Genomic DNA, 18,024 nt, shown 5'->3' with positions numbered 1-18,024 from the left:
GTCCCTGAACAGCTCAAGACTCAGAATTCCTTTAAAGAAAGACAAGATAAATTAAGGGCTTTGAATTAGCTTGTGGCACAGAAAAATCCAGAGAAAATGTTTGATAGATAGGATCCCTGTATATTTCCACGGGATTTAGCTTTTCCACCGTTAAAACGTGCCCTTTGCTGCCACCACGTGGGCCTTGCCACAACACACTAGGAATGATGAACACCAGTAATAGTTGTTCCACCCCGCTGCAATCCTCTTCTATCCCATGTGATTAAAAAAATAAAAAAGGTCTTCTTCCTTTCATTTATATTTCAGCCTTAATTAAATAAGCTCTGTTCCTTATCTGTTAGGTGTTACACAGCTCAAAAATCACTGCTTAAGCTCAAGAATCTCAATGACTTTAGTTAACAAATAAACACTCAAGTCCCTCACTTTTTAAAAAAGTATTCAATGGTACTTTGATAAAAGACATAGAACACCTGTACTTCACCCTACCTGTTCACATACCACAAAGTTAATATTCCAAGAGTTCACCAGGTTGGGAGCTAGATGGGACTTCAAGCAATAGGCAGAGTTACTTAATAGTTACTTAATTATAGTTACTTAATAGTTACTTAATAATCAGGACAGTACTTTGAGTACACAAGGCCTGAACTGCATGTATATAGGTAATGTTTATGATTAAAATATATGGTGCTCTTATATAAGATGGCTCCAAGCTGCTCGGCAGGTGACACAAGCAATACAAATTAAATAAATGCCCTTGATCTGAAAAGTGTTGAGAAGTGTCAAAACCCTGGGCCCTGGACAGAACATAGCCACTTTTTTAACTGTGAAACCTTCCATCCACACCTGCAAAGCAGATTTGTACTAAGTACATTTACATGAACCTTTAGTACGGAGAAGAAAAGCCTCCTTTCCTGTGAAACCACACTGGAACTGCACACCAGCATGCAGGATGCCATTGGTAATGGGGACATATGGTTCTGAAACACGGAGTAGATCGTAACGATGCTGTGGGCATGTGCAGGAGGAGGACACTGGAAGCATCTACAGGTTCAGTCACTCTACTGCACAAGAGATAATAAAAGGTTGAGGAGGGAACTACTCTCCTTACACTGCTTTGGCTTTTTGACTGACAGAGACCTGCATGTGCTCTGAAAGCCAAGATCATTCTAGAGTCATCATTTTCAAAATCCTAACAGCTCTCACCAGCACATTACAACCCTTCATTTTTAATGAAATCCTGATCTACATTTTTTCAGTCTTTCAACTCAGGCTCTAAAATAGCAATCAGAAATGGCCAAGTACAGGAGACAAAGTGCAAGACAAGTATCTCACGTTCCACTGGAGTGCCTTCAGACAAGCCTTCCCGGCATCTTCTGCAAGGGGGCAGAAAACTTGACCATGCTCACTGGCACTACGCAAAAGTTGCCAGGCAGTTAACTTATCTACCCAAGATTTGAATAGCATTGCCAAACTGTATTTTGAAAAATAAAGACCATGAGTCCAAAGACAAGGGCAGAAATCAGGTCTCTGACAAGGTAGCACAGAGTATCAGTTACAAGGTACTACGGAAAGTCTTCAGACGAGAGAGTACCACGGAGCTTGGCACCTAACTGCATATGCATGCTGTGAATTGGCAATCACTGGGAAAGCCCTAAGAATTCAATACCTAACACTGCTCCACTTTCCTCCAAGCAGCAGACAGAGGATGATTCCGATGAGGTTTGTCCTTTGTTTTTTTAACCATGCAATGCCATAAAACATTGTCATAAAATTCTGTGTTATTCGCACATTGTCCTTGTCACCATTCATTACACGAACTCCTGTCTTTAAAATGTTTTAAGAAATTCTTCAAGCTAGATGATGCTGACCCTAGCTTTCTAGAATGTCTCTCTGCAAAACAATTTGCTTATTTAATCCTCTGAGGGCTTTACTTTGGCATGCTGGGCTCTGAGCTACTTTCGCACGTACTAGGTTTGAGTTTGCTGCAAATGTTCAACAACACCTGCTTTTCAAATTTTACTGCTTCTAACAGAAACCTTGGCCTTGGCCAATGTTATTGGTCTTGTCCAATAACTAACTGTGCGTTATTAATAATGATGTCCAGCACAAGGTATTATAAGCACTTAAAGGACCCAATTCACATCTTCAAAGACCATTAAGGTACTTGGAGAGCAATCTCTTGCTCAGGACTGTATGAACAGGACCATACTGTTCAAGCCTGGGTGGGGGGACCCCAGACATGGCCAGTAGCGCACAATGTTTGCAGAGGGGTTGTGCAGTGACCTCCCCGGATGGACAGACAGACAGATGGCCACCTGGCCACCTCACGGTATATTCGTAGCCCTAACTGTGTGACTGGGTGGTGCCCGAAAATCGTGCAGCCACTGTTCACTGTCACTTTCAATCACGCTGTGCTGCCACAAGTTCATGCCCCCCAGCCTCACCCAGTGACCACTGGCAACCAGAGTTCAGCTTCCAAGCAAACTGTTTTCCCCTCTTCAGAGCACTGGTCAAAGAAAACGTTATGATGATGTGACAGGAGTTGACAGACGCTTCTGCAGAAGGGAAACCAGCAAAGCAGCAGCCGAGTACAAGAGAGTGGCCACTACCTTCCTATTGCCTATAATCACAGAAAAAAAACTTCTATTCACTATACGCAGACCTGTGTTGATGGAAATAGCGCCCAGTATGAATTAAGACCTCCAAACAGGCTCCCGCAGCTGTTGTAAGACAGATAAAGGAAGGGGGATTTTTTTCAGCTACGTGAAGGCAAACAATAGTGCAGAGCAGGCAAAGTGACAGGGACAGATTTGACATAGAGGGCCACTAGCCTCTTCCCGGAGCTGCTTGGGCTCGCTCTGCAGAGGACCATTGCATACATGTGTAATGGACCGTTGTGCACAAGCGTGACGGACCACAATGTGACAGATGTTGTACTTCTGCTCGTGTGCACAAACCCACCAGAAGACTTGTAGCATGAACAGCAGATCCTCAGGTCAACATACGTCACATCATGTGGTATCAGAGTCCCTCTCACAATGTGCCATACCACTGGCTAATGTAGCCCTTCTCGCTACTTCAAAAACTTAAAATCCGAATTACAGAGAAGATGCAAAATTCATCTTTCTTGCAGAGAAGGACCAGCTGGACCAAACACCTCCTTCCTGAAGCCTGTGCCTCAACCCTGCTGGGCCTTCAGACAGTTACACAAACTGGGGCTGACGTGGGCCCTATGCCCAGCTCAGCTTCTGCTTACTTTTTTCAGGGATGAGAAGCAGTAAGAAATAATAGCTGCAGTCCATTCTCCGACAGCTTTTCAGACGTGTTTCCTCACCACATGTTCAGCTCTGACTACAATAGCAATGACCTAATGTACAGTGGGTGTCATAAACTGTGAAGTCCCTAAAAGGAAATGTCACCGAAAAAAGAGGAGGAACTTAAAATTACATTCCAATGTGTCACCAATTTTTCAGTTCAAATACTCACACTTTCACCCGGCAAATAGTTCTATAATATATATTCAAATACCAGCAACTTGTTCAGCTTTTGGTCTTCCCAGCAAACTATAGTCCCTACTGCTACCTTTTTAAGAGATACATTCATGCTTTTTAGGTTTGCCACAGGAAGACACGTGAAGTGTCATTAAAAATACTTCTAAAAGACCTCCAAATCTTAGCAACTGTAAAATATACCTTCTTAGAGATGGTAACATGACAGAGCTTTAAAGCACTCCTGGCACAGTTTTCTTGAACCTTCAACAGGATATTGCTTCTGCTGCGATCATCCACACTGCCACGCACATGCAAGACACATGACCCTCCTATTCATGAGCCACAAAGGGATTTTCATTGATGAGACCAAACATCTGACATAAAGAAACCTGTCAGAATCACTTTCTTGCCAGCACACTGGGCAAGCTGAAGCAGGGACAGGGCAAGGAGGAAACACATGCAAAAAAAAAAGAATGTTATTCACTCAGTCTTGTAGACTGTAATTGTAAGGCTTTTGTAGCCTTTGTATGGAAAGATGGGTATTCTGGATGCTTGTGTCTCACAGGAGTCCATAGGCACGAAGGTCAGCTTGTCTCTACAAAGACTGTAACCTCCATGCAGCCAGGATCTTTATCCTGGAAGCCAGTCTCTCTGGTCTCAGTCATTTCAGTAAAGCACTGTGGCAAAAGGTGTGGACAGAGGTGTTCTTTTGCACAGAAGTACACACCATAAAGCAAATAGCTTTCATAAGGATAACATTTACTCAGGAAAAAATAATACACTCCTTGAAACACTTTATTATAGCAACATGAAGTAGTTGGCTTTGATGATGTTTGTTGTAGAAACACTCTTTTCAAAAGTACTACACATTGTTCTACCTCAACTTTGAGAGGACTGATGCAAGGGCTCTGTTTGACTGATGGTTTATGTTGTGCAGTTTGAGACCAAAACTGTTTGTTCCGTATCTACATGCTGCGTTTTTGCTGGAATAGACACCCAAAATGGCTGTAACAAGCCTTCAGTCCACTTCGAAAAAGGCAGTGTGATTCCTTGAGCACAGTGTGGTCAGCTTCCCAAAACGATCACAACAAATCTAGGGCTGGGGCGTAAGATCCAGGGAAGAAAAGGCTTTACCCCGCAGAAAGCAAGAGGGCAGATTGACTGACACCAGCTATTTCAGTACTAGGCTGTGCCTATTTCCATGGATGTGGATGCTGATTGCCACACAATCCCTTCAGTGCAGTTAATGGTAGCTTGTAACAGACACGGGGAGCAGGAATGTTGCCAAGGACAAATGAACTCTTGATTTCCAGACACAAGTCAAGCTTTCAAAATTGTTAATGCTTTGTCTAACAGCTAGTTATAGTTTACAGAGCATTAGAAATACCAAACATAAATCTTAACATAATACCAATAATAGTACGACTATATAAATAGGGAAGCCAGAAACCTGCAATGCTCCTACCCTTCTCATTTCAGGGATGATTATTCTGCCTCTTACTGGGCACCTATTCATATCTACCACATTGTTACCATGATTGTTTCCTAAAACACTCAGTAATTCTGCTGCTTTACCTGCCTTGCTTGAATCAATACATTTAGTTTCATGTCACAATCTCATGATTAGCCCAGCTGGTCTGCGCTTAATGTTCATTCAGTGACACCCAGTCTGCCTCCTACTCACCTCTTCTTTTATGTCACATTGGTAAAAGGACTACATACACTGCGTATTTTTGTTGACACACTTAAGATCTGTAACACACCACACCAGAGCCCATTAAATAACTCTTCATCAGACTCTGTTGGTATGGCTCTGATATTCTGCTAAGAAGAAGTTATTCAATTATTTGCACTGTTCTTCAACTCATATATACACTGGGCTTCTTATTCCTTGCTAGAAACTCTTCAGATGCTACCTTGCCTTTCATAAACCACATGACCGCGTATTTTTGGCCAGTGAACTCGTTTTATATGTATTAGATGACTAATAATGTAGATTTTCTCAGGAAAATCAACACGTGAAAGTGGCGTTAATTTTGAGATAATAGGAGAAAGCAAGTCTTCTTAAGTCAGAAAATTAATATAAAGAGCTCCATTTAAAATAAATCCAGACATAATAAAAAGACAGCTGTTCATCTGTCAGCCAACCATAACTTTGCCCTGTCAGAGCACCTTATGGGAAAAAAAATAGATCTTTAAGAATATTTTTAACAAACTGGATCAGCAAGTATTATTGTACATAATGAAAATAACACTATACTATATATTCAATGTTTGTATTTTGAGTTTGAGCTTCCTCAAATCATTTGGATGTTTCGATTTCTTTTAACTTTAACTCTGAATTTCCTCAGTATGCACAATAGTAATGCTTATGCTTTTAAACTACTCAGCCCTAACTTCGAATCAAATTTGTTGAGCTATAATTTTAAATTTTAAAAAAATGTTCATTAGTACCCTGATGTAATAGTTGCTATCATTAGTCTAGGAGCCCACTTTTTATAACTGACAGTTTAATCCTCTTGGCCAATTAACCAATTAAATTACTATTCTACTTAAATTCAGAAAGCAGAAGAATAAAGAAAGATAGTGAATACAAGTATGTTTACATTTTGGTAAGCTCTCGTTCACTGTAAGGCAGCGCAATATGAAAAGTTTCCAGTAGAATATATCCTAAAGCAAAAGAGATAAAAAGAAACTGTGTAACCTACCTCATATTCCCTGCCATAATGAGGAACAGATTATAAATGTGAGAAAAAATGAAGAGGAAGAGGATGGTACTGAAGAACATTGTCATCCAAGACCCGTGGTCCTCTCGAAACATTTTCAGACGGAGCAACTGACCTGTGGTACGAATATTATGAGAAAATATTACTTTAGTCAGTCAGTAAATACGTGTTTACAAGATAACAAAACCAAAATAAGAGTACTAAACTGTATTTCTTTTTATATCCAATTATTTCACCGTGTGGGGGTACGTTGGGTTTGTGTGGCAGGGGTTTTGGTAGCAGGGAAGGGGCCGCAGGGCCGGCTCCTGTGAGGAGTTTCTAGAAGCTTCCCTGGCTCCAAGTCAACCTGCCACTGGCCCAGGCCGAGCCCATCAGTGATGGTGGTAACACCTGGGGGAGAACAGATTTAAGAGGGGAAACCTGCAGCAGGGGAGGAGATCGGAATGGGAGAGGAGCTCCTGTGCAGATACTGAGGTCAGTGAGGGAGGAGGGAGAGGAGCCCATGTTGGAGCAGGTGGATGCCCCCCAAGATGGCCGTGGCTCCATGGGAAAGCCCGCGCTGGAGTAAGCTGTGCCTGAAGGACTGCAGCCCGTGGAAGGGGCCCACGCTAGAGCAGTCTGTGGGGGACTGTCTCCTGTGGGAGGGACCCCATGGTGGAGCAGGGGCTGAGTGAGGAGTCCTCCACCTGAGGAGGAAGGAGTGGCAGAGACAAGGGCTGAGGAACTGACCCCGGCCCCCATTCCCCATCTCCCTGTGCCTCTGCGGAGGAGAAGGTAGAGAAAATTGGGAGTGGGGTTGAGCTGGGAGGGAGGGAGGGGTGGGGGGAAGGTGGTTTAAGATTTGGTTTTATTTCTCAGTATCCTTGTTTTATTTGTAGTAAATTAAATTGATTTTGTTTCTCCCCCAAGCTAAGCCTGTCTTTTGCCTGTGACTATAAGTGGTGAGTGATCCTCCCTGTCCTTGTCTCGACCCATGAGTGTTTCTTGGTATTTTCTCCTCCCCATCCCACTGGGGCCGGGGGGGAGGAGTGAGTGAGCAGCTTTGTGGTGCTTTGTTACCGGCTGGGCTGGCAGATTTAGTATCATGCAGCCAAACTCTACTCTTCTGTAGTTCAGCATGAACAAATAGTATTCCTACAAAATTACAAGGTTCCTTCCCACAAATTGATGAAAAACTGGTTTGGGCTCTTACAGTCAAAATCACTGAGGTGGAGGTCTGAAGGAGTCCACATTATATCCGTGTACCTGATCAAACCGTGGCTGTGGTTTTACAGACACAACATGTGATTCTGCACGCTGGTTAAGCAGCTTTCACTGTTTCCCTGTTTCAGCCATTAGTATCTCTACCCACTCTGCTCTCACACTGGCACAGCAAGCTGAGCAGCCATGCATGAGTGAACAAGAGTGGGGAACTGACCCATCTAGAAAAAAAAGAAAATTTACCTTGTTTGGTTTTTTTCCCTTCATGTGAATTAGTTCCATCAACCTGCTGACCTTAAAGCTCAATGAACAGCAGTGCTGCACATCTGTGCAAAAATCGGAAGGAGTGATGGATTGGAAGGGCAACTGCCTAAACCATCACGTTTTCCAGAAACGGTTACCTCCTAACACTCAAAAACAAATGCCACAGCAGTGAAGATGTCACGGAATTAGTCTAAACCTCAAGGCAAGAACCACTTTTTAGTGGTATTTGAACAGTGTTTTTAGGAAACAAGTCTATTTATAAATTTTGAAGTGTCATCAGTACCTCAGGCTGTGTGAGATTCATTATTTGCTGCCAGTTATTTCTGGATCTGTAACAAAAGAGTCATTAAATGTTGATGATTGCCTGTCTCTTTCCACTGACTATAGACAGCATCAGGTCAAATATCATGACATGGTAACAGTGATCTCGTATGTGTGTGTCTAGCTTGTGAAAACACAAACATGGAATAGAATTGGGGATTCAGGACATTTGGGCTCACGAGAAAAAGAATTATTTGCTTTTCTGAGAAGGTGACTGCAGGACCAGTTGAGGATGAAAGAAATTGCCTGGACTAGAGGGAAACTCCATGTACCAGAGGAAAAGCCACCCTTTGAGCCAAAGATGACTCTTGCTGAAGCCCCAGAGTACACAAAAATACATGGTTAGTAATAAGTAAATAATCACCTCTCCTGTCAGTAAAACCGAGATAACAATATTGTGCAATGTCAATGCTCCTCTATTTTGTGAGGTAGTACAAGGCTGCCACGTGTTCTTGTGTACTGGTCATCTAATGTCAACACAGGAAACTGAAAAAGTCTTTGACTCCAATACTACTGAACTGCTCAGCTGGGATGGCCTCATCCAACGGAGTGATATGTGCTGGACAAGTGCCAGGAGCCTTAGAATCAGTTTCAGATTCAACTAGAGACCTCCAGTGACATTATGGACAAATCATTTACACTCTACCACAAAGGTAAAGAATAATATTATTCTCACAGCATAGACTTTTGCTACATTATACCACACCAAGGCCACAAACTGATGAAGCCTGTAAGTGGTACCATAAAAAAAAAAATCATATCACAAAAGAGAATAGGGCTTACAGCCATACCTATGATGTAATTACTATTAATCTCCTAGTAAGATATGTACACCAAATGTTGTCACTGTGTCACAGAGAACTAAACATTCCCTAGAGTGCTTGACCTATGATTGTTTCTCATGGTAATGTTCTTGACATTTCACAAATGTATACTACAATTTGTCAGAGCAAGGTAGATTTTACTGTCCTATCCTCAAAAGTCTTATTGCAATACAACACTCTTCCCTATCCTGCTTTTTGTAGTTTATATTTGGTTTTAATGGTTCCTGCTTTTTCAAAGGCTATTTACTTGCAGTGATTAATGATCCAAATAGGACTGGGTGAATGATGCTGGAAAGGTGTAGAACTATTTTTTCAGTGCTTGACTCCCAGCAGGAACAACACTTAACATCCCAGACAGGATTTCAAAAGGGCTTTGTACCAACGGATAACATTTAACATGTTTAAGAGCAACATAGTTGCTACAGTGGTCACTTCTACTATTAAGGTAACATCAGGAAGACTGATCAAACTACCATGCAGTTTATTAAACTAAGATTTGTCAAATGCTGAGTTATAATGCCTCACTGTGATATTACAAAATGAGCTCCTACAGTCTGAGTATTTTTTCACCATTCCTACACAAAGAAAAATCTCAGTTCCTTCTGCATGTTTTTTCTGTATCCTATTTTCAAATGTTAGACACTGAATATGAAGTCCAAAGGAAAAAAAAAAGGCAACAATAACTTACTAATAATGGTATTTTTTAAGAGATGCTGAGAAATATTACAAACCATTACAATTCATTTCAAATGCTAAAAAAAAGGTTACTGATTCATACATCATTTTCCTTTTCATGTCTAAGAGCTTTTCTCATGTGAAATAGAAGTATGTCCCCTGGCATGCCTTATTTGCTTCCCTAATTTCATTAAGAAATCAAATTATGAGACTGTGTAGAATCTTGTAGTGTGTGTTCTTCTTAGGCCCAAGTACTTTAATCATGTGATGTGTTATACTTCATTCTGCAGAGAATGCCTTTTTCAAAGAACAGTGGTATGTCTCGTCACTTGAAAAGAAGCTCTGCTCACTCTCACCATTGGCGATAGGTGAAACTTTTGTCATGTTTTCTTCAGGGACATATTTGTCCTGGACTAGCTTTCCTTCTCCATCTTCTCCTCTTACCTTTTTCTCTTTGTCCTTCTCCATTATCATAAACACAAAAGCTTCTCACCTCTATTTCCTGTAGCCCTTTATCCTTTTCACCTGCCCGTATAATTTCATTCTATCCAATTTCCAGATCTTTATGTCTACTTTCATCCTTCTTTTCCTCTTCTGAATCTCTCCATCTTGTCCAGCCCTCTCCTTTCCCAAAACAAACATACCTACTGGTTTTTAGCATTGTAATAGCCTCTATAGTTGCTTCTGCAAGAATACCCTATCATCTTTTTGTCTTTCATCTCTAAACTCTTCAGCCACACTGTTTATTCACTGTCAGGAGGTTTGGTTTTGTTTTTTTTCTCCTGGACCCCTGTGAGTCTGGTACAGCTTCTTGAGCTGTTCTTACCAGAATTTCTAATCACCACTTTCTTAAAGTTCACCCATACTAGTTCTTCCTCATCTGGGTGAGTGTCACACCCCCCAATCTAGTTGTTCACACTCTTCTTGACACCCTGACCTCCTTTTGTGTTCACAACTCTTGTCTTCTAGCAGCTCTCCTTCTACTTCTACTGATGTTAGTAGGTAGTTTGCGTAGATCACCATCCCTCATACTTGCATGCCCCTGTAACTAACAGAGTATCATTATCATGGGTTACCTAGATGGTCTATGTTTTTTCCAGATAGAATTTTTCTTTTCTAAAACCAGGTGGATTTCTTTAATGTGTTCTTTGATTATTTGGAGTATTGAAAACCTCACCAGTGCAAGAGATGGGAATTTGCTTTTGCAAGGTGGAGAGTGCCATGGCAGAAGCCAAGAGGGGTAAGGAAGACAACCAATAATTCAAGCAGTAAGGTGAAGGACAGAATCTAACAAGGAGATAGTGCAGTCAGGTGCTAGAAGAAGTCAAAATAGGGAAAACGGGAGGAAAATTAGGAGCTGGACAGGAAGTATCAAGAGAGGTGACACAGCAGACTGAGAGGTGGGATGGTCTGGGATGGAGGCAATCTCTGGGAGCTGTTGTTGAACTGCAAAGTCCAGTTTCAGTATGGATTAGGGCTGGACACATGGGGAAACTATCAAGTGGGGGAAATTAGTAAAAAACTGAGGTTGTTCATTCAGGGAATGAAACGGGAAGATCCCAGGACCGGTGTGCACTGCTGAAGATTGGAGATGCAGGTTTGGGGCAGGAAGATTGGAGGACCTGGAGCAGACCTGGACTATGGGCTGAAGTGGGAGGTAGGATTTGAGCTCTGCAGTAAGCAGAGTTGGAACATGGGAGTTCTCTGAGAGGGCTGAGATTTTGGAATGAGGTGGGAACCACGAGGCAGCAGAAGTGATAGGTAGGTAGGTGGGGTGAACCAAGCTCTGCAATGGGGCAAGAGCAACATAGGTCCTCGGACCAGTCCAGTAGTAGGGCAGCAATAACAAGGATTTTGGCAGTGAAGAAGAAAGGGAAAGTGCAAACGCACATATACATGCTCCAAGCCCCTGTACTCTTCTCTTTCACTGCTGGAAACAATGACAGCCCCAGGCCTAGCTAGACTCAGGATGCGCAGTAAGTATGTCCTTCCCTAAAAAGCAAGCAGAGGCTGCTATGGCAATAGCAATTTATCCTGACTTACGGAGAGGGAGGGGCTTAATGATAAAAGATACCTGCCTCGCAGTTTGATACATGCTCTCTGAAGGGCTGCCATTGCATATGGAATATTAACGACACCTGGGATTAAAAACCATACTCGCAGAAGAAAGTAGTGATTTTAGAAGGTCCAGATTAATGGAGAGGAAAATCACAGGTGGGCATCTAGATTTCTGTAAAATAGCTAATTCCAATCTATCTAAAACAGGTAAGAGAAAGGTTTATTAAGTATTCATTGCACCTGTATTCTCCAAAGCAATATAATTTTCCCTATTTAGCTATTACACACAGATTAATATATACACATATGTATAAATTTCACATTTTTTAAAGTACTTTTTCACAAATATTGTCTTTGGTAGGCAAATTCTTACACCTTAACTACCCTTCTACTGTAGCTTATGTTTGCCATATAGGACTTCCTTAAATCTCAAGTAAGTACATGAACATCATTTTTTAATGAAAGAAATAGCAACTCAATCACAATACCGATAGAGTCATTAAGAAAGGAATTGGATATTAGCACAATCTACTTACCTAAGTGCATACAAGTACTGCTCTATATTACTTATTGTTCCCATCATACTAGTAAGTATAACATGCTAAATGCAGTTGAACTGAAATACGTGAAAAGCTCCACTTAATACTCACATTGCATTATATATCCTTTCATATCAATTCATTTGAACATAAAAAGGGAATGCGTAAGATTACCTAACAGGGAAGATGTTAAAGTAAAAATTGCAAATAATGCTTGATATTTTTATAACAAAACCTAGGACTCCCTCTGTAACGCTTTATTAATTTGGTAAAATGAGCTAAAAGTATGCTTTGAGAGCACCTGTAACAGAACTACATTGGGGTGTGAATAGTCAGAAATCTGGAAAACTTATCGAGATGGTAACTGGAATAGATTTGTACTAGATTAAAATACAGTTGCAAACAGGCAAACAAAATTCTCAGAGTAATCCCAACAAATAAAAGAGTTCATGTAAAATTAGGGCTTCTACTATAAAGAACAGCAAGCAAAAAGGAGCAAGGGGCAAAGAGAGTAGATAAGGAATAAAATTACATACAGTAAGTTGTTAGCTTGATCTTTTTTCACTTCAGGCCAAATTAATTGCTTATTATGACCTTGTTAAAAATGCCAAAAAACCTCCACAGGTATGACAGGGAAGAATATGGTTCCTAGGATGTATTTACACATACAGAATTTGACACTTTTTAAATAAACAAATGCACTAAACCTAATGGAACTTTGCAAATACAAGTTACGTGCCGTATGAATGACTACCAGTGATAAACTGTGAACTACAATTAGCTATATACACAAATCAAGATTCTTTTCAGTTACACAATGTTTCTTAGCTCCACACGAAGTTCGCTCAAAAAGTAATTTTTCACTGAAAGAAGGTCTTCTATCTACTCCAAGACTTTGGAGGCCCCATCACAGGTACAAGGGGAACACAGGGTTGTAGAAACGTCAGGACTTAAGGCCTTGCAACAAACCAGGCAGTAAATCAGCTCATCACCTGAAGCCTGCTTGACTTTATATAACAGCGAGCAGACACTGTCAGGGACAATGATGGAGGAGCTTGTAGATATTCATTGTCAGAGAGTCACGGGTCTAAGCCATATTTCTTTTAGGTCCAGGAGAAGAGACAACCCAATAGGCAGATACAAAAACTGAGTCAAACAGGTCACTTTTTTAAAAACTAAAACTTCTCTAGCATCTTTAGATCCACAGCCTGTAAGATGGTTGGATTCATTGCACTGCAGAAGAAGAAACAAGAGAAACATGAAATTCATACCCATTAATTTAGCACGCTTTCTTGTCTTAATTATGAGTGATGGAGCCCATAAATTTCAACTCTTTCCTGGGCATATGTGTAATATTCTAATACCAAGCCCTTCATCAAATCAGATGTATTCCTTTAATTTTGGATGCCCCATCATGTGATTGCTCTTTCTGTCCATTCAATGTTCATTGCCATCTCCCTCAATGGCTGAAACTGTTCAGCTGAAAAATTAATCTCAATAAATTGGAAATATTTTTTTAGTCTTGAAAACCAAATCCTACTTTCATCAAAGTCTGGCAAGTCTGTTCTTAGTCAGCACTAACAACATATGCAACTCCTCATCTGTCACAGTACAATGTCATGGTGCTGTTGCTCATTCTGCCACTTCTAAGATGTGTGTATGTGTGTTGGCTGGCTTTGTTTAAGAATGGCACTTAGCACTGAACACAGCAATGTTCAGAAAAAGAAAGTTTTCTTAAACGACAGATGCAAAATTTTGGACTTGAACTGTGAAGATGATCTAGTCACATCCTATAACTCGAGTTATTCTGTTGGTGCTAAGATGGTAGGCAGAAAACTTGCCACTGTCTGATGTAAAAAAGTCACTTCTGAAAATCCTTACAGCACACACACAGATCTGCTGGATGTCAGGGTAGCTCCAACGGCTTCAGGATATAGCAGGGTGTGCTGACTGTCTTCCCACATGCAGTGAAACTGGGTCCTGATTGTACAAGGCTTCACATTCTTCTGATGGATGACCAGGAGTTCTTGTTATAGCACCAAGCTGGGGGTCGAACCTGTTGTGTTCTTCTCTTGCTTATTATGTTACCTGAGGAAAGGGTCTTTTTATCTCTGCACCTGTAAGTCGCTCACATCAATTGCAAAGCACACTGTTTCAAGAATCTAGTCTTGGCTACGGCCTCTAAGCTCTACTATAATACAAAGAATTAATAGGAGACAGTAAGAATATTTTAGCAAATTGAAACATCCCAAGGTAGACGCATGAGAAATGCCTACACAAACACAGACATATTTTCTAATGATACTCTGAGCTCCAAATGCACCTTATGCTGCTCTGCAGTTCCAGCCCCTCCAGCTACAGAACTAATGTCGTACAGCTCAACCCTGCGTGCAGTCCAGTGAACCGAAGGTGATGAAGGGGGTAGGGGGCTTATTAGTTCAGGTCTGTAACTGCCCTAACGCAGTTACGAGGCTACACATCCAGGCTTTATCCAGCCAACTTACAGCAAAGTGGAGGAAGTGGCACAGCTGTCTGCCTCTCTCCATTTAGACCTACCTATAGTCCTTTTCCAGGAGCTTGATGAGAGCAGGAATCTGGCATTACAATTCCCTCATGCAGCTACGGCCATGCTGTTTGTAGCCACTTCAGGGCTTATTTATACTGCCTTCATTTGTAATGTTTGAAAAGGAAGGCAGAGAGGTAGGAAATAGAATTTAATTCAAAGCACACGTGACCTCTAGCCAAGAGGATTTTAGCAAAAGGTAACTTTCCTATGCATATTCAAACCTCTTTCAATTGAACACATCATGAGAAAATGTTACTTAACTGTATTGCACCTATTAGGGTGGCTACATTTTGAAGAATTTACAGGGGTATCTTATAAAACTCGGCTGAAGAAAAAAATTACACAAAGTTTTTGTAATTTCTTTATATTCACAAAGGCTACAGAAAAGAGTAGGGAAAGAGTACAGTTACCTTCGGTTAAAGTACAGTGCTTCAATACTTAACAAAATATGTTCAGAGAGCAAACATTGCCCACCTGTGAAATACACTGTGAGTAGAACAGATGGCTTTCTATCCACATTCACTTTCTGGAAAGTCATTTGACTGCTTTTGTTGCTGAGCTTCTGGAGAAACAACTTTCCTCCCCAGTTTCATCAAGTACAGTCTGAACTAGCTTTTGTCACTTCACTGCCTGGGTGAGCTATAAATTTGCAAAGCACAATAATGCAGTCTCTGTTTAGCGGGTCTTCACTGTAGCTCATGTTTGTTATATTTTGACCTGTGTCTGTGAACATACCTTTGGAAAAATCATACTGTATTAAGGTTGACATGAAAGCAAAACATTATGTTCAAAACGACCACTACTATCAACTTAATGGTTGAAGCTCTTTGAAAATTTTCAAGAAATCAATAACACTTGGAAGAAGTCCTTTGTTCCATTCAATGTGTGGTTTGTACCGAATAAAATTTTATCCTGTCATCCTATCAAGCACTGTAGCGGACTCTGATCCATAAATGGCTACTTGGATGACCCTCATACAAAGCTCCTACTTGGACAGACCTCACAGTTTGGCATCTTCTGCATCATTTGGAGAGATGTTCTACAAACGTAATGAACTGCAATTGGTGACAGCTCATTCTGGCAGAATATGCCAGCCTTTATTTTGTTTTTATTAGGAGTACAAAATCATTGGGATTAAACACAAGACTTTACAAGCATAAAAACCTTGCTTTGTAAAATACACTGCAGATTCCAGATATTCCATAATGGGCAGTGATACAAACAGGGCCATAAAGAGTGAGACAAAATGAATTCTCTCTAACTCTACCATAAGCACAATGCTTTTGGCCTGGGACATTGATTTACAAAAGAAAGTCACAGAAAAAGAAAAAAAAAAAAAGTCTTGTCCAGCACTTTAGATGGAAAGGTTGCTGTGGCTTTCACCACAAGCAGAATTTCAGGCTGATTTGTTTTGATGCTGTCTTCTGGATGTCAGTCACAGCTACCCATATTACACATGCCTCTAGGCCCAGTATGGATACTCGAGGCAAGGATGGAATGAGCGTGGGCAATTACTGTCCTCCTGCCCTCCCCTCTGCTTCTTCCAAAGATAGACAGAGATACATTATTGGGCAAGGGGATGCTGCTGTTACCGGTGGACGCGTGTTTTTTTCCTTTCCTCTGTTGTACACTAAATATTAGAGACGAAAGAACATAAAGGTTTGGATTAAAGTTCACGAAGATCTGCCTGTGCTGGTGTTGTAGAGTAAGCTTTAAGTGTTGCCTACTCAGAATTTACTTTTTTTTCAGATAGAGAGAGGTGAAACTTGTATATCATACCATATTCCAAATTATTTTGCCAATTCAAACATATTGGATTTAACAGAAAAGTTTTGAATTTTAAATTCAGTACATCTAATTCAACTTTTATTTTAAAGGCTGTTGGTCTCTCTTTTCCCTTCAGGCATACTCCACAGAAAGATGATGAATGGTACATGCACCATTTTAATTTGCAACAGAAATCCTAAGATGGTGTGGTACTATTATTTGCTGATCCTGGTTTGCCTTTTCACTTATTAGCAGGATTTCTAGGCAATATACTTGCACTGTGATATTATGTTTTCTGCGTGAAGACATGGACTACCAATACCATATTTCTCTTTAATTTGGCACTGTGTGAATTGACTTGGACTCTCATGGAACCTTTTTCAGTACATGATAGTCTCTGTAAGTTAGCTGTCTATTCCAGTCAAGCATTTTATCAGATCATAAGACTATTTTTTAGTATTAATATCTATGGAACTGTCTATTTCCTGACACTTATCCGTTTTGACAGATAGGTAGGGCCTGTCCATCCTATCACTTCATTAACATGGTGGGACAAAGGAAAGGCTGGGGTTTCTACCATGACAGTATGGATCTTCATAGTGATTGCATCAGTGCCAGAGATCTACTACACAGTTGCACCTGGAAGACAACATGACGTCATAGGTTCCCTGGATGGCACTGAAGGACCTTTACAATTTGCAGTGCCATTCACACTCTCCAGGATTGTACTGAGATTCCTAATTCCAGTCACCATCATCTTTACATACCACATGTTGACTCTCAAAGTATTACTACAACTCAGTAAATGTCAGCAAAGAAGGAACAGACTTGTTAGACCTCTGTTACTGATTTCAGCCACTATGATTGTATTTGCTGTTTCTTTCATACCTTATCACATTATGACGATGGTGATACTAATTTATAGAATTGTCAACCACCCTGTGGGAACATAAGCACATTAAGTGCCCTTTATAAAGTGCCATTTATAAAGTCACAGAGATCATCTGCAGCATCAACAGTTGCCTTGACCCAATCATTTTTACAGTAGCAAATAAGACATGCTATCAAAGAATTAAAAAGTATAAAGTGTCATCCCAAGTGCCAGTGCTGCTGTTGTCTGACAAGAAGGGTAAGGGACATCACTCTGTCCCCAAGAACAATGACTTAAATACCAGTCTACAAACACATGCATCTCCCACTGCCCATTTGGCTTTGTGTCATCAGACCCGTTTAAAATTTGCCCTCCTGTATTGTATAGCAACATCCTGAATAAGCAAGAATACACAGCAATGCAGAGTAAAACTTAATGTGAAAAGAAACACTAGCAAGTCCTAGCTTTACAGAATTGGCATTTTAAATCTTCTTGTCATAAATATACCTTAATTTATTTATCATGAAACAGCACTTCTTACCTGTATGTACACGCAACACGGAATGAACAATGAATAGAAGTTCTAAGTAGCTACTTTAATACTTGGCCAGAAAAACACAGGAAGATTAAGAGCACATAGTGTTGAGGAGCCTTCTTACAGTTTCTGTTAATTATTCTTTCATCTGTTTGTAAGCGCTGCTGTGATTGGACTGTGCAATTAA

The 18,024-nt window shown here is 40.7% G+C and overlaps 1 protein-coding gene and 1 pseudogene across 4 annotated transcripts in view; one reads left to right on the top strand and one right to left on the bottom strand.

Moving 5' to 3' along the window:
- The window catches only part of TMEM117 (transmembrane protein 117), a 236,162-nt gene that overhangs the window by 179,015 nt on the left and 39,123 nt on the right, over positions 1-18,024 (bottom strand). For 3 of the 4 annotated variants that reach the window (XM_049813840.1, XM_049813838.1, XM_049813839.1), the window contains one exon: positions 6,200-6,332. The exons of the other annotated variant lie outside the window; for it this stretch is intronic. In XM_049813840.1, the coding sequence (XP_049669797.1) occupies positions 6,200-6,312 (113 nt within the window). In that variant the 5' untranslated portion in view covers positions 6,313-6,332. The remainder of the gene's footprint in view (positions 1-6,199; positions 6,333-18,024) is intronic. 4 annotated transcript variants of the gene reach the window in all.
- Positions 11,697-17,599, top strand: LOC126044357 (P2Y purinoceptor 1-like; annotated as a pseudogene).

The sequence above is a fragment of the Accipiter gentilis genome, chromosome 11 (assembly GCF_929443795.1).
Source record: "Accipiter gentilis chromosome 11, bAccGen1.1, whole genome shotgun sequence".
NCBI lineage: Eukaryota > Metazoa > Chordata > Aves > Accipitriformes > Accipitridae > Astur > Astur gentilis.
The sequence above is the reverse complement of the archived record's forward strand: the minus strand, read 5'-3'. Positions and strand labels throughout refer to the sequence as shown.